We start from the raw sequence: 23,466 nt of genomic DNA, 5'->3' as shown, positions 1-23,466 counted from the left end.
ATTACCTCAACACGTACTGGCAAAACAACCCAAGAGCTGGACTCAGAATGAATTAAGCATTATTCTGGAGGAAAGATCTATGTACTGGGCCGGGGGAAAGAGGAAAAAGCCTTCTAACTATAAAAAGTTACGTTAACTACAGGAGGTTTAATAAGAAAAATGCATATATGCAAAAATCGCTGCAATTAGGAAATAAGGATAGCAGGGCACAGGGTAGACATAAGTTACATATTTGCTACTGACACCATTACTCCAGGGTCAAAAGAACCTAAGATGACAGATTGGTTGCTTTAAACCTCAGGCTGTAGTACTTTGACCTGAGACAAACACACCTCTAGAAAGTGATGTTCAGAGCCCACTCAGGCACATGATCCGTCTGCATGTGAGTTCAAAGATGGGCCTGAAGCCCTCAGAGCACTGCATGCCTATACTGTTTTGAGTCTCAGGAGACAGCACCTCTCCCAAGCTTGTGCTTCTTCAGCTGTTTATTCCACACAAGAAGCCTGAAGAAAAATCATTCCTCAACTCTGAGTTAGAGTCCATAGCAGCTTTGACCTTTATGACCTACATTTAGGACATCTGAATATAACATGTTATGTACTGGCTGAAAGTCAGACACTTTACATATGCAATACTGAGCTGACACTGTGCTGTAACTATTTTAACTATATTACATCTGTCTAAGTTTTATTGGGTTTTAATTAAATGAAATTAAATGAGCGTATATTTAGATTGAGACAGTATAAACTGACATTCCTGCAGATATGCCAGACTGGCTCTAAGATATGATCTTAATGGAGCAGAGACTTTGCAAACTATTAAACTCTTTCATATAATGAGGTATCTATTTAAATTCTTTTCTTTGAAAAATAATTCTGCCCCACTGTGGTGTAGGGCTGGAAAGCTCAATTAGCATCCTGCGGAATGCATCAGAGACTGCCCAACCCATCACACTTCTCATGCAGAGAGACTGCTGCCACATAAGTGGGGCTCAGGCACTTCAAGGGGCAGTCCCTATTTTGTATTGGCCAGAAACACAGGAAGGAGCCACAGATGCTAGCAGGGGTTGAAGCTCTGGGACGTGAGAAGTGGTAAACTTCTTGCTCCCCACTCACGCTGCGGCGGAGCCAGAGCCCTGGTGAATCCTGGTATCTAATCATCAGCTTCACTCATATCTAGAATTCTCTTGCACTGAACTGTGGAAACCTCCCTTACTACATTAGAGAGCTAATCAATTCCTTTTGCAAGTCTGAGAATGTGTGCTGCTCATTGATTTCTAAAAGGTTCCCTTGACACATCCCTTGGTAATTACTGTGTCTTCAGCAAGCAGCCAGCTCTAGAGTTTGAATCCCAGGTGAAATATTCAATTGAGATGTTGCTGAAGAAGAGCGAATAGGAAGCAAAACTTGGACACAGTGACGGAGTTTACTGGTTTGTTTTCAAACTTTCTATCTCACTAAACTTGTGAAGTTGGTAGAGAGGCAGGCAAGTGCTTGTGAAAAAGAGGCTGAAGAACATACAGCAAGTGCATCAGGAGCTGCCTTGCTGCTCATTTGTGGTAATTTCTGATGCTGATTTAGTCAGCTGTGAAGTGAAACACATCCATGTGTACTTTCCCATTGCTGCTTCCTAAAGCTTCTCGGAATAATTAACAAGTGTGATATTTTCTTTCAGCGCAATCAGATCTAGATTAAACCATGTTGTGGGGGAGATAAGCTAAAGGTCACTGGGAAATTTCATAAGCCATAAATGCACTAGTATAATTAGCGCTCACTGGTACATCAAGGTGGGATCAGGAGTGTCAGGCTGGGTTCTATTTTTGATGAGAGTGATGTCTCATTACCCACTCCCCCAAGTAAAATCCTACTTCTTATTATCCAAGCATCATCAGATTTATGCAGAGGACTCCTGCTATGGGGAAATGTGTCAAGACATTCACCTTGCTAGGAGGAAGATAGTGTTGCCCTGGCAGCAGCACTCATAACAAATGGTTTTTGAGTGCCCAGAGACACATCACGGCCAGGCAAGACATTCTGTCTCTTATTTAAGCACGAGATCTTTCCAGAATGAAGCCAATTCAGCTCTGGTCCTTCTGCATTTTCAGCAGGATACCATGGACTTTTTTTCCCCAGGCTAAAGCTGCTATATAGTGATGTTATGCATTGTTAAATATCTTCTGCAATTCACGCCAGGGAGCTGCTTTTCATCAAGTGAACAGAGTGATGTTTTATTTTCTTTAATTCTCTAATGGGCTTTACAGTCCTGAGAGACTGAACAGCGCAGTGGAAAAACAAGAGTTTCTCACTAAAATGAGTGCATTCCAAGCCACCCAGAAGAACTAAATGTCTATGTTTCTAAAGCTAGTATTCAGCTTATCAAATAACAAACAAGAAATTCTATATTTCAGAACTGCATCCACCTTCCCTTGAAATCCATTGGATTGCTGCTTCTTAGATTTTTCCTTATTCTTGTAGTGTCACATAGCAAGAGTGATAAAGATCTCAACAGCAAGCAGAGCATTGTCTTGCAGAGTGTATCTGTAAGGAGTGAAGTAGTACATGACCACTGATTGTAAAATTTCAACCAGCATCTCATTATACTGATCTGCACTGTGCAAGGGTTGCTAAGACCTGCTGAGCTGGCAGCAAAATGACTGAGTCTAGCAAGGATTTGTGGCAACGTCAAGTTGGTCTACAGAAAAAGAAATCCGGCTGATGTTCCAAAACGAATGTCCGTGCCCATCTCTTATAACAAGCCACAATATCCTGGCAGACATGATCAGCTCCAAACTTGGAGAAACAACCTCTAATCAAATTGACATTTAAGTTTAGAATTGTATTTCAGCATCACAAAGAAAAATAATAGCATCAAGAGAAAAGGCAGGAAGAGTGTAGTTGATGAGACGCTTACTTGCTTTGCTACCTTACCCGAGCGGAGCTGCTTGATTCTCCCATTGCTAGTTGCAGTGTCAACAGGCAGGAAGTCCTTGAACCAGGAGATTTCAGGATCGGGGTTACCACTGGCAGCACAGAGCATCGTGGCTGTGCGGGCCTTCTCCACCACCTTCAGCTGTGGGCCCATATCAATGGTTGGGAAGCCAGCTGGGAGGTGATCTTCTGCAAGAGGGAAAAAAAGCAGACAAGGTTAAACAGAAATGTTCCGGCATAGCAATGGGAAGTAGTTGTAGTGACAGCGCTACCATTGCACAGCATCTGTGCCCCTGCTGGAAAACAGCAGCTAGACTTCCCTACTGAGAAGGTTTTCAAGCCCTTAAAGCACATTAGGCTCTATAATGAGCATTCATTATACCAATAGAAGCTTCCACTAAATTTAACTCCATTTAAATCAATTGCCTTGGGAAACATCTATAATTTTCATTGATACGTAAGCTCATCTATTGTTGTTAATAATTCTGTAAAAGCAGGTATTTGCCTTTCTGTGGGAGGACCAAGTCGAAGATAACAGACAAATGCAATGCCAAATAGTTTGAGGCATCTTGAAAAGCAACAGCTAAACAATAAAACCCCTTAGAATGGTCCACAGAGGCCCATTTTCTCTTTTTTTTTTGACTAGGAACATTCTGTCACACTAGTAGGATAGACTGTAAATCTCTTCCTCGTGCCCTCAAATCTGATTCAGAAGGCTTTTAGAAACTAATGAATGTTAAACTAGTGGGCCACGCTCTGCTCCAAAGCTGCCCTGCCAAGGCTGCACCGTGGCAAGCTCCTGGTGCATTTTGAGGGCTGCAGATAACAACGAAGATGTGTGACAAATGGCCAGTGCACACTCTGGCATGTCTTACAGAAATACCATAAAATGAAGCACCGCCATAACTGCTACACCATTCATAGAGCAGGTATGAAAATAGTTAATTGGGTTTGCTGCTGCAGAGCACACTCAGGTAAGGCTGGGTTGAATATATTAGGCAGCCTTCGCTGATAAGCCAAGGCATGCTCCAACATCCTTGTTCAATAGCAGCTGCAGAACTGAGCTCATTTACTCATTCTGTGCCGAGATGTACTGTACTCTGCTAAGCTTGAACAGCAATCAAAAGGACACACTTTCACAGAACAAAAAAAAAAAGAACTCGAAGAACATTAAGAAGCTTTTAAAGCACCAGAAACTCAATTATTTTCAGTATGTTTCTTCTTTTCCTCATTTTAAGGGAACTTAGGCAAACCTTCCTCCCTTGCAAACCCAATTCTGCAAGGCTCCCAGTCATTGCAGTATTTAAACGAACAAGATCTCAGCATTTTCCAAAGTCCCAGAAGAGCCTGAGCATGCTGCAGTCCAATCTCTCCTGCTACCTTTACACATGTTGACCTGCATCTCCTCACTCCTTCTACCTGTTCTACTACACTAGCAGCACAACACAGCTTTATCTTAGCTAATTCCTCCCTAAGACCTCAGGAGAATTCCCAAGACCCTTGACTTGCTTGTACACCAAGACTGCAGCAGAATGCAACATCTGCTGTAAACAAAACATTGCCCTGGAATATTTTTTTCCTGTGTGGTTGAGAGTGGCTATGAGACATCAAGGTTTTCTAAAGGAAAAAAAAAAAAAAAAAAGGTTCCTGATGCTTATTTAGAGCACAAACCATATTTATCTCTCAAACAGGCCTCTCTAGAAACCTCTGTCATCATGAGCATACATAAAAGGAATATTTTTATTATTATTATTAAATGAAAGTTACCAGTAGAAAACTAGTTCTTTTTTAATTTGCTCTCCATTGATTTTCAAAGACAAAAAGCACATAGAGCTGGAATGACACCAGAGCTAGCATTCAATAACAAGCAACAGAAGCACTCTACACCGAGCAGTCACAATGCATACTCCTACATGACTGAAAAGAAACAAAAGAAGGGCACACACAGAAGCACGGTCTGGTACGGACTGGAAAGCAAAGGAAGATACGTAAGAGAAGTAAAGAGTGACATTCCTTTGGATCAAGGCCATGTTTGCATAAAGTGCAGTACCTCTCTATTTATGACACTGGGAGCAGATGTTTATTCTGGGGAGGCTGAAACCCTGAAGTGATCTAATCTAATCGCCATGCTTCGTATTTGCAGTGCTGGTTTGTTCAAGATTTTACATGGAATGCACTAAACTAAGTCTCACCTCGTTAACTTTGTCCAAAGTCCATGCAGAGGGTTAGCAAACAGCTATGGCAAATCTAAAGTCAGTATTAGTGCAAGAAATCTCTTTCCATCTGCACTGATCCTTTGTCCACAGAAACGAGAGAAAATCCTTTCCAGCATCTGATCCATGGGATGTGGCCTGCCAGCAGCACTGCAGCTTCACTAAGAATGAGCCACAGACCAGCAGCAATGCATGAGGGATGTCCCCTTGTCCCAGCACTACAGGTGATGATAGGAGCTCAGAACTGCTCCTGCCATGCCTTCCCCTCCAGCAAAAGTCTAATGCAAGGCTAATTATGAGGCTCAGTCATGCCTCGTCTCCTCTCAGCCCTTGCTAGCTGTGCTGACTTGTCTGCACACGAAGCCCGCCGGTAATAGCTATCTATCCTCCTGTTCACATCAGTATGTGGGCACTCTTACTGTAGGAAATGCATTTACCAGCACTTGGTTTTATTCAAGGACAGCTAGTATGCTTTGAATACACATTAAAACAGGCTACAAACTAACTTTCAAATGCAGATAATCTAGACAGCAGTTCTTCTTTCTGGGATTCGGATACTGTCAGAAGGGATGTATCTCAGGTAGGCATTAGGTTAGAGCAAGCAAAATCCAGGCACAAGCAGGAGTTTTTCAGGCACTGCAAGCTCTAATTCCCTTCTTAAGAGCACAGCAGCAGAAGCAGGAATGACAGAGAGGAAAACAAGAAGAGAAGAGAGGGAGACAACAAGAAAGAAACGAGTGGATTTTGCAATTGCAAAGTGAAACTTGGAAAAGGCACAGCCAGGCTGAGGTCTTGCTAGCAGCAGTCACCAAGGAGCCAGGAATGTCCCTCTGGCATCTAGCGTGACAGCATGTGCAGAGGATATCTCATGCTCACTCGACAGCTCGCCTTGCTAATCTCCTTGCCGAGGTGACAGAAATCTAACCCCCTGCTCTCACAGCTCTTTTGTGCCACAGATTTCCCATCTTTAAGGGGGAAGAGAAGGTAAGAAATCTTTCCCACAGCCTCAGACTGCAGCTGAAATCTCCATTACAGACGCTGCAATTACGCAGCACATTTATGGGCTCGCCAGATAAACACCTTTCTCAAGGCTGCTGCTGGGAGACACAACCACAGGGCCTCCTTATTTCCTGTATCATTCCAACCATCAGCTGAGGATAAGGACACTGAAGCAACTGAAATGTATGTCTTTTTAGAAGCACGGGTCAGCCACAGCATGTAATGGTGCAGCAGCTGCTTACAAGAGGGGCCTGTAGGAGAGCCCATGGTGAGCACAGCTGTTGAGAGCTGAATCCTGCAGGATTACTCCCAGGATCTCGCTCAAAACTTGTTATCTTTTAGAGAAGAGGAAAACTGGGTATGAGGTTCCTACTAGTGCAAACCCTGTATGGCACTTGTTGGTCTTGCATCCATGCAGCTGTGTTTTGCAGGTCATACTGTGACTTAGCACCTGCAAAATCTTCCCCCCCCGTACCACCATGAATTTCCTTTGTGCCAACATAATTCACAGAAACGGTATTTTAGAAAAGACAGTGAAAACTGTAAACACATTTATGGGTGTTATTTGTCATATTCCTCTTTGCACAAAAGCCTGGCCTGCTTAGTATCATAAGTCCAATTGTTCAGACTGCCGAGGGAGAGGAAAAAAAATGATACCCAATATAATTTGGAAATAGCAAAAAGCAAAAAGCAACTTTTCTATACGTTACAGCCACAGCTGTAAGGTGAATTCTCTTACAATCTATCAAAAGCCATTGCCCCATTGGAAGGGGTGTTCTCAACTCATTTCTGGTGAGATATTGGACCTTACCCGCTCACAGGGCTGGAAATTGCTTTTCTAGCCCACTGGCTTCTGCGAGTTAGTGTCAGCTGAGGAACTTCCAGCCAAACATCACTTTTAGGGTAGGAATAATTAAAATGTAACACTGCTCTGTTTTCTATTCTGCCAGCTCCCTGAAGCCAGGCAGGAACTCGGGACAAGACAGGAAACGGATTGAGGGCAGAGAGAGATCTCTGATAAATGCATTTGACTGCAGTCAGCACTGCACAGCAGCAGGATGCATGCACCAAAGGTTATTTCCTTTCTTCCCTGCCCGTTTGGTGGGCCAGGCTGGGAACTCGACCACTTACAGTCATCAGTGCTGAAGCAGTCTGAAGCAGCTGCATGGGTCTGAAGCAATGGAACGTGGGATGCTGGAGGGGTTTGCAGAGGAAACCTTTGCCTACTGATGGACTTACAATTGATGGATCAGTGAAATTACTTTACACATTTCACAAGCTTCCAAAGCTTCCCCTGATTCACTAAAACATCAGCAAATGGAAAATTATCAGTGCAAGAAAGATAGCCTGGGTAGACGGCAATATTATCTAATGAAAGATGCAAGCTAGTAAGATCGTAAGCACACCACAATCCAGGACATCTGTTTGCTGAATAAACAGCCCTAATTCCTTCAGCACAGGTTACACAGTACAGCTATTCAATTACCACAAGACAATCAAAAGCACTGGAGCAATCCAGCAGCCCAGAAGAATGGCATCATTTTACATGATAAGAAAACCCTGACACGGCGCTGCTCAGCTTCAACTGATGCTGCACAAAGAGCAATTTATCAGCCATTTTGAGGTGACACTCTTCCTGCATCCCCATTCTTATAGAAACCCCTGAAGAAGCTCACCAACAGCATTATCCAAATTTGTGGCTTCCAAAGGCTGCCTGGTGCCGGGCTATGGCCCGACAGGGAGAGAGGAGTGTGTGCTGCTGCAGCAGCCAAGTCTCACGCAGGCTAATTAATGCCCTGTTGACATTGGCACCGCCTTGTAATTGCCCAAGGAAAAGGTGGGGCAGTGAAACCAACCTGTTTCAAAGGCAGCAAAGTTAATTGCTGGGTTAGCAAGTATAAAACAGTTTCAGGCAGGCAGAAAACACAAACAGTCATCTATCGATGACAAGGCTCTTAATGACAAATCTGCTATGTTTGTATGACATCATGCCAACGTGACGTGCTGAAGCTGCCTGCTGAAAACGGGAGAAGGGCCCAGATGAATGGGTGGGTGTGGAAATTAGCTCCAGAAGGACTTTTCTGTGTCACGGTGTAACCACATGAATTACTGCACAAGAGCTTACAGTAAACAAAGTATTCGCTATCTCTCAGAAAGATCACAGCAGCAGCACCAAACAGTTCTCAAAGGAAAGAATCTGAGTCAGTCCAAAACAAAGAAAGTACTGTAAGGAAAATTCAAGAAAATACAAGACTAGACATGGCAAGAGGGGATAAACTCTCAGGCTGACTGCTGCCCGGGGGGCTCACAGCGTGGGAGCTGCAGGACCTGCTCAGCCTGGAGGTTACGAGCCCATAAAACACCCATCGGGGACAGCAGTGGTCTTTGCTGCCAGAAGGGCACTGCTCGTGCTATCCCTTTGTGGCAAGAAGGCAGGGCAAGATGCTCCTCCTGAGAGCCTGTGAGGGCAGCACAGCGTACCTCTCACACTGTCTGCTGCAGGGTCTGCACCAGCACTGAGACGGCCGGGTACAGCCGCAGCTTCCATTGCAAAGAGGCAGTTCCTCTCTTCTTCACAGATAACAACTTGTGACCTGTGCTTGGCAGAGGGCACACACAGCTGATTAACAGCTGCTGAAGCTGACTCAGAGCAGACCAGAAGCAAGCACTCAGTCACATCCTTGGGCAAATTAAAGGCTTGCACCTACAACCCACTGTTTCAGTCTGTAGTCTAGGGATCTTCCTAACAAATAACAACTTCTGCTCAGGATGTCTCAGCTGTGGAATTTGCTATCAGCTAGGAGACCTCAATCCATGCTGGAAGAAAAACAATTATTTACACTTTTGTCAGATTAGCCTGTGACAGCATCTATGAAATCCCTACTACCACGTCATCCCTCAACCATCCCAGCCACCTCTTCTTGCTGCCCATCCTGGCTTCCTCTCTATGACTGTCATTTGCAATCTTGGTCCTAGACTCAAGGTTTCTGGCATGTCTAAAAAAGTAAAGATAAAGGAATATTATTGAAGGAGCTCATCTGCTTAGAATGAACAAGCTCTGTACCACAGGTCAGCCTACCCACTGACTGGTAGAATGTGAAGTGCAAAGTCCCTTCAGAGGGGAAAACCACTCTAAACCTGCTCCAAATCCAATACTCTGCGTCAAACATAGAGCCATGTCCACAGACAACACATCTCCAGCCATTTAAATGCACAGAAACACCTAAACAAGCATTTTTTCCCCTACAGACTGGAGAAACCAGTCACTCATGTTAATGAAGTACTAGAAAGGGCTTAGCTGTAAGGTGCTGAAAGTCATTTAAGGGTTCAAGGTATAGCACAGCAGAAACTACAGCAAGAAATGTCAAGAATGTGGGTGAGGAAGAGCTTACAAACATGTAGAGCTGATCCTACTTGTAAGAGTCCCCTCCTTAACCCTTGTGTAGGCAGAAATTTTGGTTTATTCCCTCTCCACTGAAAAAAAAAACCACCAAAAAAACTACAGCACAATTTCAAATAGGTAAAAATAGAGTTTTGTGAAATAAGATTAGATTCTTTCAATACCTAATACTTACAAAAACAAAACAACAACAAAACAGCAAAAAATCAAAACAAAACCCCGCAGCTGGAAGTACGCCTTTAAAAAACTCTCATAACTTCTTTAAACACAATCAATTCAGAAAGGTTTTGCAGCCAGCTATTATGACTCCACAGAAAAGGAACAGTAAAAGACGACCAAGCTGTGCTTTCAGGCAGGACTGTGCCATTTGTAGGTACCAACTGATGAAAATAACTGCCCGTAGACCTATTTTCAAACCACTGCTTCTTTTTAATATTTTATACTGAGGAATAGAATGCAACGGCTGTCGCTGCACATTTCCTTGTGACAGGATATATAAACATACTCCCACTAAAACATACCCAAACTTCAGCCTTTTCAGAGAAAAGCACGTAAATGGCTTACTTGTATTTGAAGTCATTTATGAATCCTTTGCATTTTCTATACCACTTCACCTGCACTGATGTGATATGCCATTAGCATAGAGATTTTCATTTTTAAGATGTGCAATCAATAAAGCATTTCCGTATGTCATTAAATACAACGTGTGGTTAAATTAATGGAGCATTTGACTTTTGATCCATTTACGTTTGGTTGCAGTTCAGTGCAGGAAAAGATGCATGAGAACAGAGTTAATCTGACAGCAAAGCTCTCCCACGCTTTCTGACATAGAGTTTCAGATTAATGTGAAGCATTCCTGCTGCCGCTCAGTTGGAATGCTAAATCTGTTCATTTCCACTTCACAGGCCAGAACGCAAGATCTTCGGTCACTTAACTCCTGCCAAAAGGGCTGGATCGTGCTAAAATCTGATTTCTATTTAGCTCCTGCAGCTGTCTGCATCACCACCAATCCTGTGGCTTCTTTTCTGGGGGAACATCCCAGCCTAACACAGCAGCAGTGGCCAGCAAAAACTTTTAAGACTTGGGACAGGAAAAAGTTGTGTGCATTGACGAGATATCCTGCTGAAAAACTCTAATTCCCATGTTGTTCCAACAGTTCCTACAAGAGAAAACAATGCCTTTCCTTGCATTTGTACTACTGGAAAGGAAGGCACGCATACAACATGGCAGAGCAGCAATTGTCAACTTTTTAAGAATAATTGCTCTGATATTACTTGAGAGAGAAGAACAAGTCCCTTTTGTCTTTCGCCATCTCCAAAATCCCCAATCAAAAACTCTGGAGAATGTTGTAAATGTTCTGGAAACCTCAGCTTGGAAATTAAAATTTAAGATTGTACTGGGGAGAAGCCAGAGAGTCATTAGGGAAAGCACAAGCATGCTCCAGTTCTGGGTTCACAAACTGCCAGGGCTTCAAAAGGAAAACAAATTCCCCCCCAAGAAGAATGCCCTCCTGAAATACCTCTTTGCTCTCTGATCTGAGGACTACATTGAAACTTGGAGGCAACCTCCAAAGTCGCCAAACAATGGGATGGAGCAGCTCTGTAATACCGTGAGAGTTCGGATCCCAAAGCTAGCAAGCAAGGTGTGTGGGCGTGGGAAAGAAGGACAGAGAGACTTCTACAAAAACAGGCTCCTTTGCAGCAAACAGGCTGAAAAACACCAACCCTGCTGCTCTCCACCTCCCTGTATTGCCTCTTCCCTGACCCTCTGCCTTTTCTCCAGTGCCATCCCCCTTCCTACCACTCTCTGTGAATTCTTGTGCATGTGGCCGTGCCTGCCATTTCCTCAGTGGTTGTGATCTGTGCTCTGAGCAAGTGCTTAGGAAACATGTTATTAATACACATATTTTGATAAGTTAGCAAAAGCAGAATACAGAACCAGTCCCAATAAAGGCCAATACATTAAAAGTCAAATGAAATTTCTACTCCAAGGTATTATTTTTTAACAACATTCAAAACAAAAATAGCCTTCAAGAAAATATTCAGATATTGGGTCAGGTACTTCCATGACTGAAAATTTCTCATGTATCTTTTGTCAGAGAAATTCTATCCCCAAATAAAACAATAACTGAGAAGTTTCAGTGCATTTATTCTGCTGCAGCCAATGCAGGCATAGAACTCATTAGTAAAATGTAAGAAAGGTGTTCAGCTAATCTGTACACCAGACAGATCAGTGATATGGCAAATTACTGCTTCGTATTCAGAAGCTTTAAAATACTCTATCACATAATGCAACTGGACATACTGGATAACTAACTTTATTTACTTGGTGGGGAAGTGACTTTTTATAAAGTGAAAGAACACTTACCCAGAGTCAGGGACAGAAATATTTTCTTACTATGAGTTCTATATCCTCTTACAAGACATCACGTTCTAAAAGATCCATTAATTGCACTGGCTCCAGCAGCACTTTAAATGGAGACTCCAGTTACCTTAATAGTCTTTCAGAGACCACGTGAAGTAGAAAGGTCCTCAGCAAAAGATCAGCAGCAAGCCAGTGACTACATGCCAACATAAATAAGACGTATTTCCAGACAAGTTACGGTTTTTAACGTCGGGATGATGTAATTGATCAGAGTTTACCAGGGCACACATTTTTCACACAGGCAGTGAGCATTACGGAGGCTCAGTGTCCTATTTACTGCTTCGCCACAGCATCTATATTTTCAGAAAGATGTACCATAAAAGGAGGGGCTGATAATTTCAACATAAGCTTTAAACAAATCCCCAGTGCAGGCCCTCGTGAACTGAAGAGCGTGCAGCGGACAAGTGGAAAGCTGGCAGCAAAACCACAGCAGGGCTAAGTGGATAAAAATGGCATATCTTGGCTGCCGTGGGACACAACATAAACCAAATGCAGGAGATCAGCTAGAATTCCTTTGACATTCAAGAAAGACATATTTCCTAACATTAAATGTATTTGCTGTTAGTCAAAGGCTCAGTTTTGCCAATGAGTAGTATAGAAACCCGGGTTTCCCCACCTTCTAGCTGGAATGGGATTTCTACTTCTCAGATGGGATGGATGTGCTATCCTCAAACGTGGCCCTTGCCTTTTTCCCCAGAACATTCCCAAATACAGATCAAGAAAGCTAAGCAGACGCCCCGATTTGGCAAGCTTCAGCTTCACAAGTCCCTTAAGAATAGCTAACCTTGAAGACCAAAAGATGAGTTGCTCTTTTTTCACTGCGATGTGATCCCACTGTTATTTAGGAAGATCCTTGCATCACCATCACACTAGTGGTTGGGAAGAGCAGTCCCACAGCAAATCCTGAGGCTTCCCTTTTTTAAAAAAATTATAATTTTTTTAATGAGAAATCACGGAAAAGGGGAAAAAAGGTGGCCATTGTGACCTTCCCATGCAATAAAACCAAGGTGTAGGATAAGCAGGACTGAGAACAGCTACTAGGGGATGTCACGCTCTCAGGCTGTGTGAGTTTTGCTTCATTGCTGACTGAACAGCAGACAGCATTCAGCAGACGAGGGCTGAAGCACTGCGAGGCTGCAGGTCTCAGAAAACAATTACGTGGAAATAGAGTGCACAAATGGGTTTGTCTTCCTTGCTCTGAACCATTTCTCCCGCTGCCCCTCACGTACACACATGGCCGCAAGTGCTCCAGACTGCCATGCTTTGGTGTTTCTATGCAAGATACACATAGCCCAGCTTGCCAAAGGAGGTTGCTCCCACTTCCAAGGCCACGCTGATGGCTTCACAGGGCTGATGTTGCTGCAGCCCTGCAGGCCTTCCCAGTTTGCCAGCACGGAGGTGCTGCACACACACAGCCATGCAGGCACAGTGCACTGTCGCTGCCAGCTGGTGCCTCCTTCTGCCAAGCCCAGGTTCAACCAGATTTTCCAGTACAGATAACAACCACTCTATTTACATTTCATACACCTACAGGGAAGAAAGCCTGGCTTTGCTAAAGCGGATATCTTAGAAGGAAGTTCAGAGGCCAAAAAGCATGCTGAAGCCACAGCAGCCTCTCTGACCCACTCCACCACAGCCCAGGTGGTTTTGCTGCTGTGACACACACAGAGGTCTCGCTGCAAGGTGTCAGGAACAACATGGCAATGCCAGGGTTTGATTTACTGCCCAGCAAGCAGCGGCTGCCGGCGACCACACAGGGAGTGATCAGGCAGCGCTGTCCTTTACAAGCACTAATGCACTCCCAGATTACGCTGCTGGAAATGAGAGCATGCTTGGGTATAACTAATTGGAAATAGGCCCTGAATTCCTAATAACTGAAGTTATCGTCCCTGGGATTTATGCCAAATTAGAGACAATTAATTTTCCTCTCTTGATTATTACACACCTTAATAGCTCTGTCCTTGAGTCAGTTCCATCCTTCATGCGCAGAGCCCTTCAGCTCAGTTGCTAAAATTTGCTGTGCATGAAGAACAGTTAATAAGAAAGTTCTGAATCAAATCCGAGTTACCGTATCAAAATCTCTCATGTTTTACAACAGCAAAAAAAAACACACCAAACAAATGGATTCAAAGCCTGCTTCAGATCCCAGATTATAAAGGCATTTGCCGCATAGCCTCTGCACTCTAGTCTTTAGAGGCCTTAAACAATTCTACATTTCCCTTTAAGACGTGCTTTTAAAATATCACATGGTGGTATATACTGATAATCAGGTTTTCATTAAATGATTTCAGTGAAGTTCACTGGCTTTATTTGATATACAAAAGACTGTTTAACCTTCTCCCAAGATACTCCACTGATGTAATTACAAGCAAGAGACGAGGCACGGCTCCTCCAGCTGCAGCCACGAACAGAGAGAAAACTTCCCGCCAAGCAGAGGCTGCTGCATGTCTTTCCTAGAGGATGCAAGACGCAGCTATCTCCTTGCAGACAGGAGCACTGTGAATCAGTATTTCCCCTGCTCAGCTCACACAGGCCTCTGAAGTCAGGATGATCAGTAGAGGAGATATTAAGAGCAAGTGGGTGTTTCAGGTAAAATAACTGCTAGTCCTCCTGTCCTAAGCATCCCTCATGCATGAAGTAAAACAAGACCCCACTTCCCTTTCTGGAGAGTTACCAGCAAAACCTGCAGCAGGACTTTTTCTACCTGAAGATGTGGCTGTGATCTGCACAGTTAACGGGGGCTTGGGCCACAAGCTCACCTGGGACACAAGAGGACACACTAGAAAAGGATGGAAGGTGGCTAGCTGAAGCTCAGCTGCTCATTGTGCTGAGCTGTCTGCTAACCCGACGTGCCAGGAGGAGACACTGCACAGTGAGCCCCTCATACCGGAGATGATCACAACAATCTCCGACTCTGCGAGAAAACATTGTCTTTCCTCTTAGAGAGGGGTTTTTAGACTCATGATCTGCCCGAGGGAAGAGAAAGCAGTTCCCGATCCTATCTGAAAACCAACGTGGCCCCATTCTGCTCCAGACCGCGCTCAGTCTCCTCGTGACTGGACATATATCCCAGTGGATGGGAGGGAATCTTGGGGGTTTCAGCATGAATGGAACTCTAAAGCAGAGCGTGATCTGCTGTGATTTTCACTATCACATCTCCCTCCCAGCAAACCTCAGACAGATCTCAGTAGAGCCCGGCAAGGGGAAGCCACTGAACACTGCCATGTAACAGCTGAAAATCCACATTTTGTACTGTTTGTTGAGTCCTTGAGCTAAGGCTATTATGGCTCTCCAAAGCAGTTTACTCTCCAGGTTTCTTCTTTTCTGTCTGCTGACCCCCCTGACACGCTTGGTTTGCACCTACAAGAGATGGAAAGCAGCATCCTAACCAAACGGAAATAGGGGAAGGTGTTTTGGGAGATGCAGCCACAGGAGGCAGGGAGAGCAAGAAAGCATCCCCTCAACTTGTGGCCCACAAACATCCCTGATCTGCTCCAGAACAACAAATCAACATGGATTCACCTTTCCGTACATGCAAGCAGCAATTAATACAGCTAAGTAAATGCAGCAAGCAAATCCACAATACCTACTTGGTTGTGAATACCTTGAGACAATATTACACTGGATAGCCTACATATTTCTTCAGAGAACCCAGAGTAGGGCCTCAGCAGCACATCAGGCTGGGCTGCCATGTGCGCAAACCTTGACACAATGTGAACAAAGGCAAAAGGTTGATTCTTTGCAGAAAACAAGTGGCAAACAAAATAAACAGCATCACCCTGCGTTTACACTGCATAACAGAAATTAAATTAGCAAGTAGATTTTGATCATGAAGTGACCTTTAAAAATGACTGAGAGAAAACAACATTAGCCACTGTTATTTCCTCTGATACAGGCCCTTCCTGAAGGCAGTTTTGTCTGCAAAATATTATTGCTAATTTTATTTCACACGTTCAAGCTGCTTTTAAGAATTTAAGATGATTCTTATTTTCTTATTTTTTCACAGATAGGCTTTGCTATCTTGTTTCTTCATACAGGCACAAACTGGGAAAGTACTGCAGCTGGACTTACAAGAAGTGGACAATTTTATGACGCTTAATAATGTTTGTAGCTATAAAAGCTAAAACCAGTAAGAGTAATGAAATCTTATGCTCTGGTGCTTAAGGTATTCTCTTTTTCTTGTCCCACATACTGAACTGTGACAACAGTTCACGTCAGGGTGGGAAGGAGGGAGCACGGCTCTGTTCAGACACCTACAGGGCCACCAACTGCTGCTGGAGGTCAGAGGCGCTGCCACTGGGCTGACAGCACATCACTTAACTGTATTTATGACTGCTGCTAACATGCTAACAATTACAGCATTTGTTGCACACATCTATATGAGTTTTTCAAATCGAAGTGGGCTTTTCTTTCCTCCTGGTTTAAGGGTTATGGAAAGATTGCCAAAACTGATACCTATTTACAGTTTTCAACAATCACATTTTCTGTCGACGCTCTCATCATACCTTGCTGCTTTCTCATTTACATAAAACTGCAAAGATTATGCAGAATTCACATCCGCATTGTGACAAGCTCTTTTAAAAGTTAATACTTCTAGAACACACTTTGACCTTGCATTTGGACAGAATACCATGCATGACTCCATCCTGCACACCAGTTCCCTTATTCACGCGTCAAGGCAAGGGATTTGACTGCCAATGCTTTCTCTTGGCTTGCCAGGTCAGATTTGCCTAAAACCCAAATCGGGGCAGAACTGCACTTTCAAAATTTGATAACCTCTTATGGTAGCCAATCTTTTTTTAAACAGTGACACACTGTAATCATTGAACCGTAGACCACAGACCATCTGTCAGTATCATCTCGAAGTTATTTCATCAGTGCAAAGGCTTCTGACGCTGGAAGGCCCTTGGCTACTTTTGCCTTTTGTATCTGATATTTTATGTAGTTGAGATTGAGCCACACCACGTCACAAGGGACACCACAGGGAGCAAGGTGGCAGGTGGTTGTACCAAATGATCCAGCAGTCCTTGATACGGCTCAGAAGATCACAGCACAGAAGATCAGAAGTTCCAGCAGTTTTTCCATTTCTCATACAACCCATCTCAATTCTCTCTTGGCTGCACTTTTATCTGCTGCCTAAACGCATCCAAGCCCAAACCTCTTTGCTCCACTGGTCCTGTGCCACGTTCCACAACCCTGTTTTGCTGGGAGCAGTGGTCTGGTGTGCTTGCCAGCCTGTCCTCAGGAGCAGGCTCCAGCTTTCTGAAACCCTCCTGCTCGGAAGGACAGCATTTCATCAGGCTTTGCCGCCTCCCTGACTGGTCTTTCTTGCAAATTTGTCTGCTGATGCAACACTACCTACACAAATACCATCAGAAGCATGTAAGGTAAAAAACAAAAACCATTTCCCAGTGCCAATCGTCTGACCCCAAGAGTCAGCGTTCCTACAATTAGCTGTCTCATTACCATCTATCTATATGTTAGTCAACAAAACAGCACTGAAATCTCACATATAATCACTGACTGAACCAGCAGAAAACATCTGTGCACAAGAGGCAGGGAGCAGCCCCTGGGGACATGGGGTCTCCTTGTGTACCAGCGAGAAATTCATTGTATTTGAGGGCTTGGGGCCATCTGTGGAGCAGAGAATGCTCTCCCAACTCCTTACATGGGTCATGCACCTCTCAGTCAACATGAAGAAACGTGCTAATTCTCAGGCAGAGCAGAGAGACCGTAAATGCTCCTCTGAACGTTTTGAGCAGGTTGCAACAGGCTGTGGCTCCAGTGGGACAGGTTTGCCAGCCCCACCTGACAGCCACCCGCGGGCGGATTGCCTCAGCAGGAGGAGGAACAGGAGGAGGATGGAGGCCAGCTGGGCTCCACGTGCCCCAGGGCTGAGGTGGGGTCAGCCATCCTGCCTGAGGCCTTGGCAGAACTGGACTGTGTGGGCCCATGGATGAGCACAGCCCGCCCGCGGCGGTGCAGAGCCTGCCCTTGAAGGCGTGCGCTCTGCCAAGCGCCGCTCACAAACTTGCCCATTTGCAAGCTGCATGCAGAGCAAGGCATTGCTGCAAACTCATAATTAAATTCATTACTCCATACAATTTTAAGCCATTCTTCAAATAATTACAGTAATTTGATAAGCAGAAATCACATAAACCTGCTGCAGTTTTATCTCTCCCATTTGCTGTCTGAAGGAAAATGTGCGGGTAATTAGTCAGATGATAACAGTCCGGGTTATGCAAGCAAAACAAAATTAATATGATCCTTTCTAAAAAAAAAAATATTAAAAGGAGACCAATTACACCTTGGGCAGCACAGGGTGGGAGTGAGGAGAGCTTCAAGGCCTGAGACGGTGGGAGGAAGGCGATGCCATGCCATACCCATGGAGCTGGGCTGTGCCTACTCCTGGGGAAAGACCTTTCGGGTAGCCTTGGGAACCGGCAAGCATGGAGGCAAAGGCTTCCTGCAGTCTGCATGGGACTAAGACAGAACACTCATTAGCACTTTATTGCCAGGAAGGATGGCAGTCCTGGCAGCCATGCCATTTCAGAGGCTCCTGACCTTCTGTGCAAGCAAGGAAAGGAGCAGTGGGAAGTTCGCACTCACTGGATCTTCCAGAGAGCTTGCATTTGTGTACTGAAAATCGCACACAATGGCCCTTGCGGGCCCTGGATGCCTCTGGAGTTGCCCACCTACCAGTGCCTCCAGAGGTCCAGCAGGGGAAAAAACCATCAGTTAATCAACCCAGAAGGGTCCGGGATGAATTTTGCTAGAGATAAGCAAACATGGAGTATATTAGGGGGAAAGAGAAACGTGGTCCAGCAGAGCGATCAATGGAGAGGGGAAGGCCAGGGCTGCGGTTAGTCAGGAACTCAGATTAAGAGCTTCATCGGATTTTTGCAACCAGATCTGATGATACCACCGATGAACAAAGGGTGGCTTCGGGCCCTCATTTCACACAGCAGCAAACGAGAGTCATCAATTTCCTGAAAGTGACTTTATGCCTCGTTAAGACCCATCTAAATTACATACAAGATGACTTCCAAGTAATGGAAAAATGAATTTGCAGACAATCCTTTTTTTTTTCTTTTCCTTTTCTTTCCTCAAGGATATGTCTCTAACCAGCCTGAAACCAAACAGTTGTTTCAGGGAGAAAAATTCCCATTGCAACAGGGAGATAATTCACAAGGAACACTTCAGTTTTAAATGCAGCTGCACCTTTCACACTCCTCTTCTTCCCCTTGAGCACGGAGTACCCTGGCTAAGGAAAGCCATTCAAGTCCCAAGCACCACAGATAATATGCAGTTTATGAATGCAGGCAAGATTAGCTTTAAATATCACAGTTTCCAGAAGAATCAATCTCTATGCAGCAACTCTACAGCAATATATATGTATATATATGAAGATCTTAAAATGAAAGACATTTCACATCCTTAATTCAGAAATAAAAACAAATCAGAGTGTGCTGAGTAAGCAAGTTCAATGCAACATAAAGAGGGGAGGAGCAGCTGTACAACACATCAGGAGAAAAGAAACAAACAGGTTCTTTTAGCATTTAATTAACCAGCTGCTAAACTCAGAGTCAAGTATGATGCCTGAAGAAAGGCCTTAGCGCAGAGGCTGCGTATTCCTGCATGACACAGCTGCCCTGTTGCCCACCTGACGGCTCCCTCTGCTCTGCCCTCCCTCCCCAGAGCTGCATGCCATGCAAGGGGACAGGCATCATCTCTTCACTATGAAGCTGATGTAAAACTGGGGCTCATCACCAGCAAGGATGCTGCAGCAAGCATGATGGATTTGCTGCTGCTTGGGATATTTTAGCAGAGATCAAAAAAATTAATTCAAGTGTGCGGGAGATGCTGCACCGTTGGTGCATGTGTGCAGAAAAGGGGGCTTTGGCTGATGGGTGTCACAGTGCTGCCTGGTTGGGGAAGCCAAACAGCTGAGCCCCAGCACCCACCTCACTGAGAGCTTTGTGTCACCCCTGGCACACAGCTAACAGCTGCAACAAGACAACTTCCAATCAATTCCCATAGCCCAGACAACTGCCTGATTTGGTCAAGGAGGAATTTGCAGTGTTTCTGCTGTTTTGTTTCCTTCCCAGCTTTCCCTAAGGCAGCAGAGAGAAATTATGGGAAGAACATGGGCTGGGAGTAGCACCAGGAACAATCTTGGAAAATCTGCACTGAACTGAGGAATTGGAAATACTCATGGACCTGTAGGCAGATCAAGTGGCCAAGGACCCTGGCAGAGGGAAGAAGGACCTTGTCCCCACCACACACAGCCCAGTGCCACCTGGAGGGATGGGACAAGACCCTGCACCAGCCCTGTGCTTTGTGGGGCGTCAGCAGCTCCTGCTCCACCCCAGGATGGGCTCCTTGTTCAGTGAGATACCCAGCTGTATTTCAGTACCACCTAATGACTTTCTACCCTGCAAGGAGGTCTGGACAGATAACCTCACCTCCCTTCTGATCTCAGGCTCAGGGTTCTGCTGACAGCGCAAAGCTCGCAGCAAACTCGGCTCTTTCAGCTACATGTCTCCGCCACGGCCAATAATCAATACAACACATCAGGTGGCAGCAAACAACTGCTGCCATTTCAGCTGCTCTACCCCAGTCTGATCCCACGTCCCTGCCATAAAGCAGCCCAAAGCCCCGGCGCAGGAATGCTGTGAATCCCCGCGCTGCTGCAACCTGGTGGGATGCAGCCTGACCACTGTTGGGCCGGGCAGGGCAGCTGGCAGAGCACAGCATGCCTGCAGCGCTCCAAATGTTTGTCACAATTATTGGGGATTTAAGAGGACAGGGATCTTGTCAGTTGTCTGTAATTTCACTCCGAATGATACCTTCTCTGGAGGAGGTAGCCTGTGAATGAAGCCAGCCTGAAGGGAGGAAGAGAGCTGTCCCCACTGAATAACTCTTTGATAGGCAGGTCACCTAAACAGCCTCTTCTGCACAGAAGCTTGCGGAGGCCTGCAGAGCAAGGGATTGTGTCCCCAAAACCCAAGCCAGCAGCACATCTCTGGGTGCTGAAGCCAGCTGCCTGCTAGGCACCAAAGGCAGAGCACTGGAGCTGCAGGAGCCCCAGCTCAGCTGCACTGGAGATGTGTGCTGGTGCTAAAACCAAAGAAAGAACATTAGGATTTGCATTTGTGCAGGACTGCCAGCTGCAGCTATGAGAAACACTAGCACGTACTGAGCCAGTGGCAGCAACACCCCTGAAAATCTAGCACAGAACACTTTAAATGGGAGGGAGAGATACCTTGCGATACCAGACACATTTAATTAAGACACTACTTGCAGCTGTCCCTTATACACACATCCAAAAATCACAGCGCTCTGCTTCAATTTGCCTAATACCAGTTTTGCACTACAGCAACACAGCAAGAGCTTTGCTCCCTTTGCTAATTACAAAGACTTAGCTCTCTGGAATGATACCTGATTGCTGGCAATGATTTTTGCTAATGGAACAGCTCATCCTTTCTTATAGCTGAAAATCTGCAAGAAGGAAGTACTCCAGGGGGGAATACATAATGTAGGAGAAGGCACGCTATGCACCTCTTTATATGAAACTATAATGCTAAGGCATCACAGTTCACACAGTTCCACTCATTGCACTACAGAGGCACTTCTCACACTCGCACAAAGGTTATGCAATTCATTTCACAATCACAAAAAATATCATTTCAAATAGGAGTTTTTAACAGTTGCGTGAGATTTTCCAGCGTTTCTGTTGTACTGCATCATGGTAATTCTTCCTGCAGAGCTGTGTACTGAAGAGCAGAATTTACTTCCCTCCCAGAGCAACCAATTCTTGCTAATTCATGCTTAACTTTTCCTGGATAATTAAATGAATTCTTACACTCCTTATTACGTCTGCCAATCCCATTACATCTTTCCAGGTTTGTCTTCATACACCAGCAGGACACCAGCATCACCATCACCCGTGGGACACCCATTTGGGAATATCCGTTCTGACATCCTTTCAGTACCTAAAGGGAGCTTACAAACAGGAGGGGAATCAACTCTTTGAAAGGGTAGATAACAGCGGGACAAGGGGAAATGGTTTTCAGTTGAGGGAGGGAAGATTTAGGTTGGATGCCAGGGGAAAGTTCTTTACTATGAGAGCAGTGAGGTGCTGGAAGAGGCTGCCCAGAGAGGCTGTGGATGCCCCATCCCTACAGGTGTTCAAGGCCATGTTGGATGGGGCCCTGAGCAGCCTGGTCAGGTATGAAATGGGGAGGTAGGTGGCCCTGTCTGTGGCAAGGGGGTTGGAGATTCATGATCCTTGAGGTCCCTTCCAACCCTGGCCATTCTGTGATTCTGTGATTCCACAGACTGCATTTCAGTGGTATGCAGCCACTGAGGAAGATGGGCCATGGACTGCATATTTATTACTGAAATTAACTGTCCTGTCTGCAAGTGGAAGAACCACCCTGTACAAAGTACTGACTCAGGGGAAATTCTGAAGGGAAGCTGAAGTTAAATAAATATGGGTTTTAGAGATAGCAGAGTGAAGGTTGTAAACTCCCAAAGCTTTCCTAGAAAACTGTATCTCAAAGCATTCTAGCTGTATCCTCCATTTATTCATTTGCACTAGAGTACTTCTTAGAGACTGCGTGGCTATGTTTAAAAATACGCACAATGATCCTTCTTTCATAGCTGGAGGAGCTCCAGAGGATCCCTGGCAGACAGAGCTTAGAAACTGCAGCAGGGACACACAGAAAGCGTGCAAAGTGCACAGCGCAGGAGCTGCTCTGCTGAGCTAATGCAAGCAGCTCATTAAACCCCACAGATCCGAAGACAGCAGGCAGCACTGCCAGTCCCCACTAATACCCCATCCTGTAGGAACAGGGTTTCAGTAGTGCTACAGCCCATCGCTGCTTCCACCCATCGCTGCTGGGCAGCTGCAACCAAGCAACACATCTTCATCTGCCTAGGGACAACAACTGCCTACTACGCGCGTTCACAGTGGGGCTCCGACTGCAGCTCCAGTAGACACTCACAAGTGTTCTGTTAATAAATAAATAAATAAAATCAGTCAGCTGTGCTGCCTTTGCAGACAGATTTTCCTTTTCAAATTTCCCCTGAGCTGCATATGGCTCTGTAAAGAGCCATTCTTTCTAAAGCGTGCTGGCTTTGACAACCATGGTCCAGATTTAACATTTCAAACAATTCAGCGACCACAGAAATTTGTGCTAATGAGGAAATATGCCAATGCGCTGTATCATTCTGCACAAGAACAGGAGGGAGAGGAGTAGTAAATAAAGACATAGAAGGTCTAGGCAAGGCAGCAACTGAAGGAAAAACTTGTAAGGATGGGCCAGGTGGGCTTTAAGCCCACGGGAGTCTCGAAGATGCTCTTCAGCTCAAAGATGAAAAGAGCCATAGCTGCCAGTTTGCTCCACAAACTCTTCACAGTGGGACTGGACTGGAGCAGAGCAGAATTGACTAGAAAATTTGGCAAGTCTTAAAACATTTCTCTGGAGAGAAAGTGGCT

The 23,466-nt window shown here is 45.0% G+C and overlaps 1 protein-coding gene across 9 annotated transcripts in view; it reads right to left on the bottom strand.

The window, feature by feature from the left end:
* PTPRF (protein tyrosine phosphatase receptor type F) overlaps positions 1–23,466 on the bottom strand; it is a 343,189-nt gene that overhangs the window by 90,423 nt on the left and 229,300 nt on the right. For all 9 annotated transcript variants that reach the window (XM_085231921.1, XM_085231920.1, XM_085231924.1 and 6 more), the window contains exon 6: positions 2,928–3,116. In XM_085231921.1, coding sequence (XP_085088047.1) covers positions 2,928–3,116 — 189 coding nt within the window. The remainder of the gene's footprint in view (positions 1–2,927; positions 3,117–23,466) is intronic.

The sequence above is a fragment of the Meleagris gallopavo genome, chromosome 10 (assembly GCF_905368555.1).
Source record: "Meleagris gallopavo chromosome 10, MGAL_WU_HG_1.1, whole genome shotgun sequence".
Lineage (NCBI taxonomy): Eukaryota > Metazoa > Chordata > Aves > Galliformes > Phasianidae > Meleagris > Meleagris gallopavo.
This window is presented reverse-complemented; position numbering and strand designations above follow the sequence as displayed.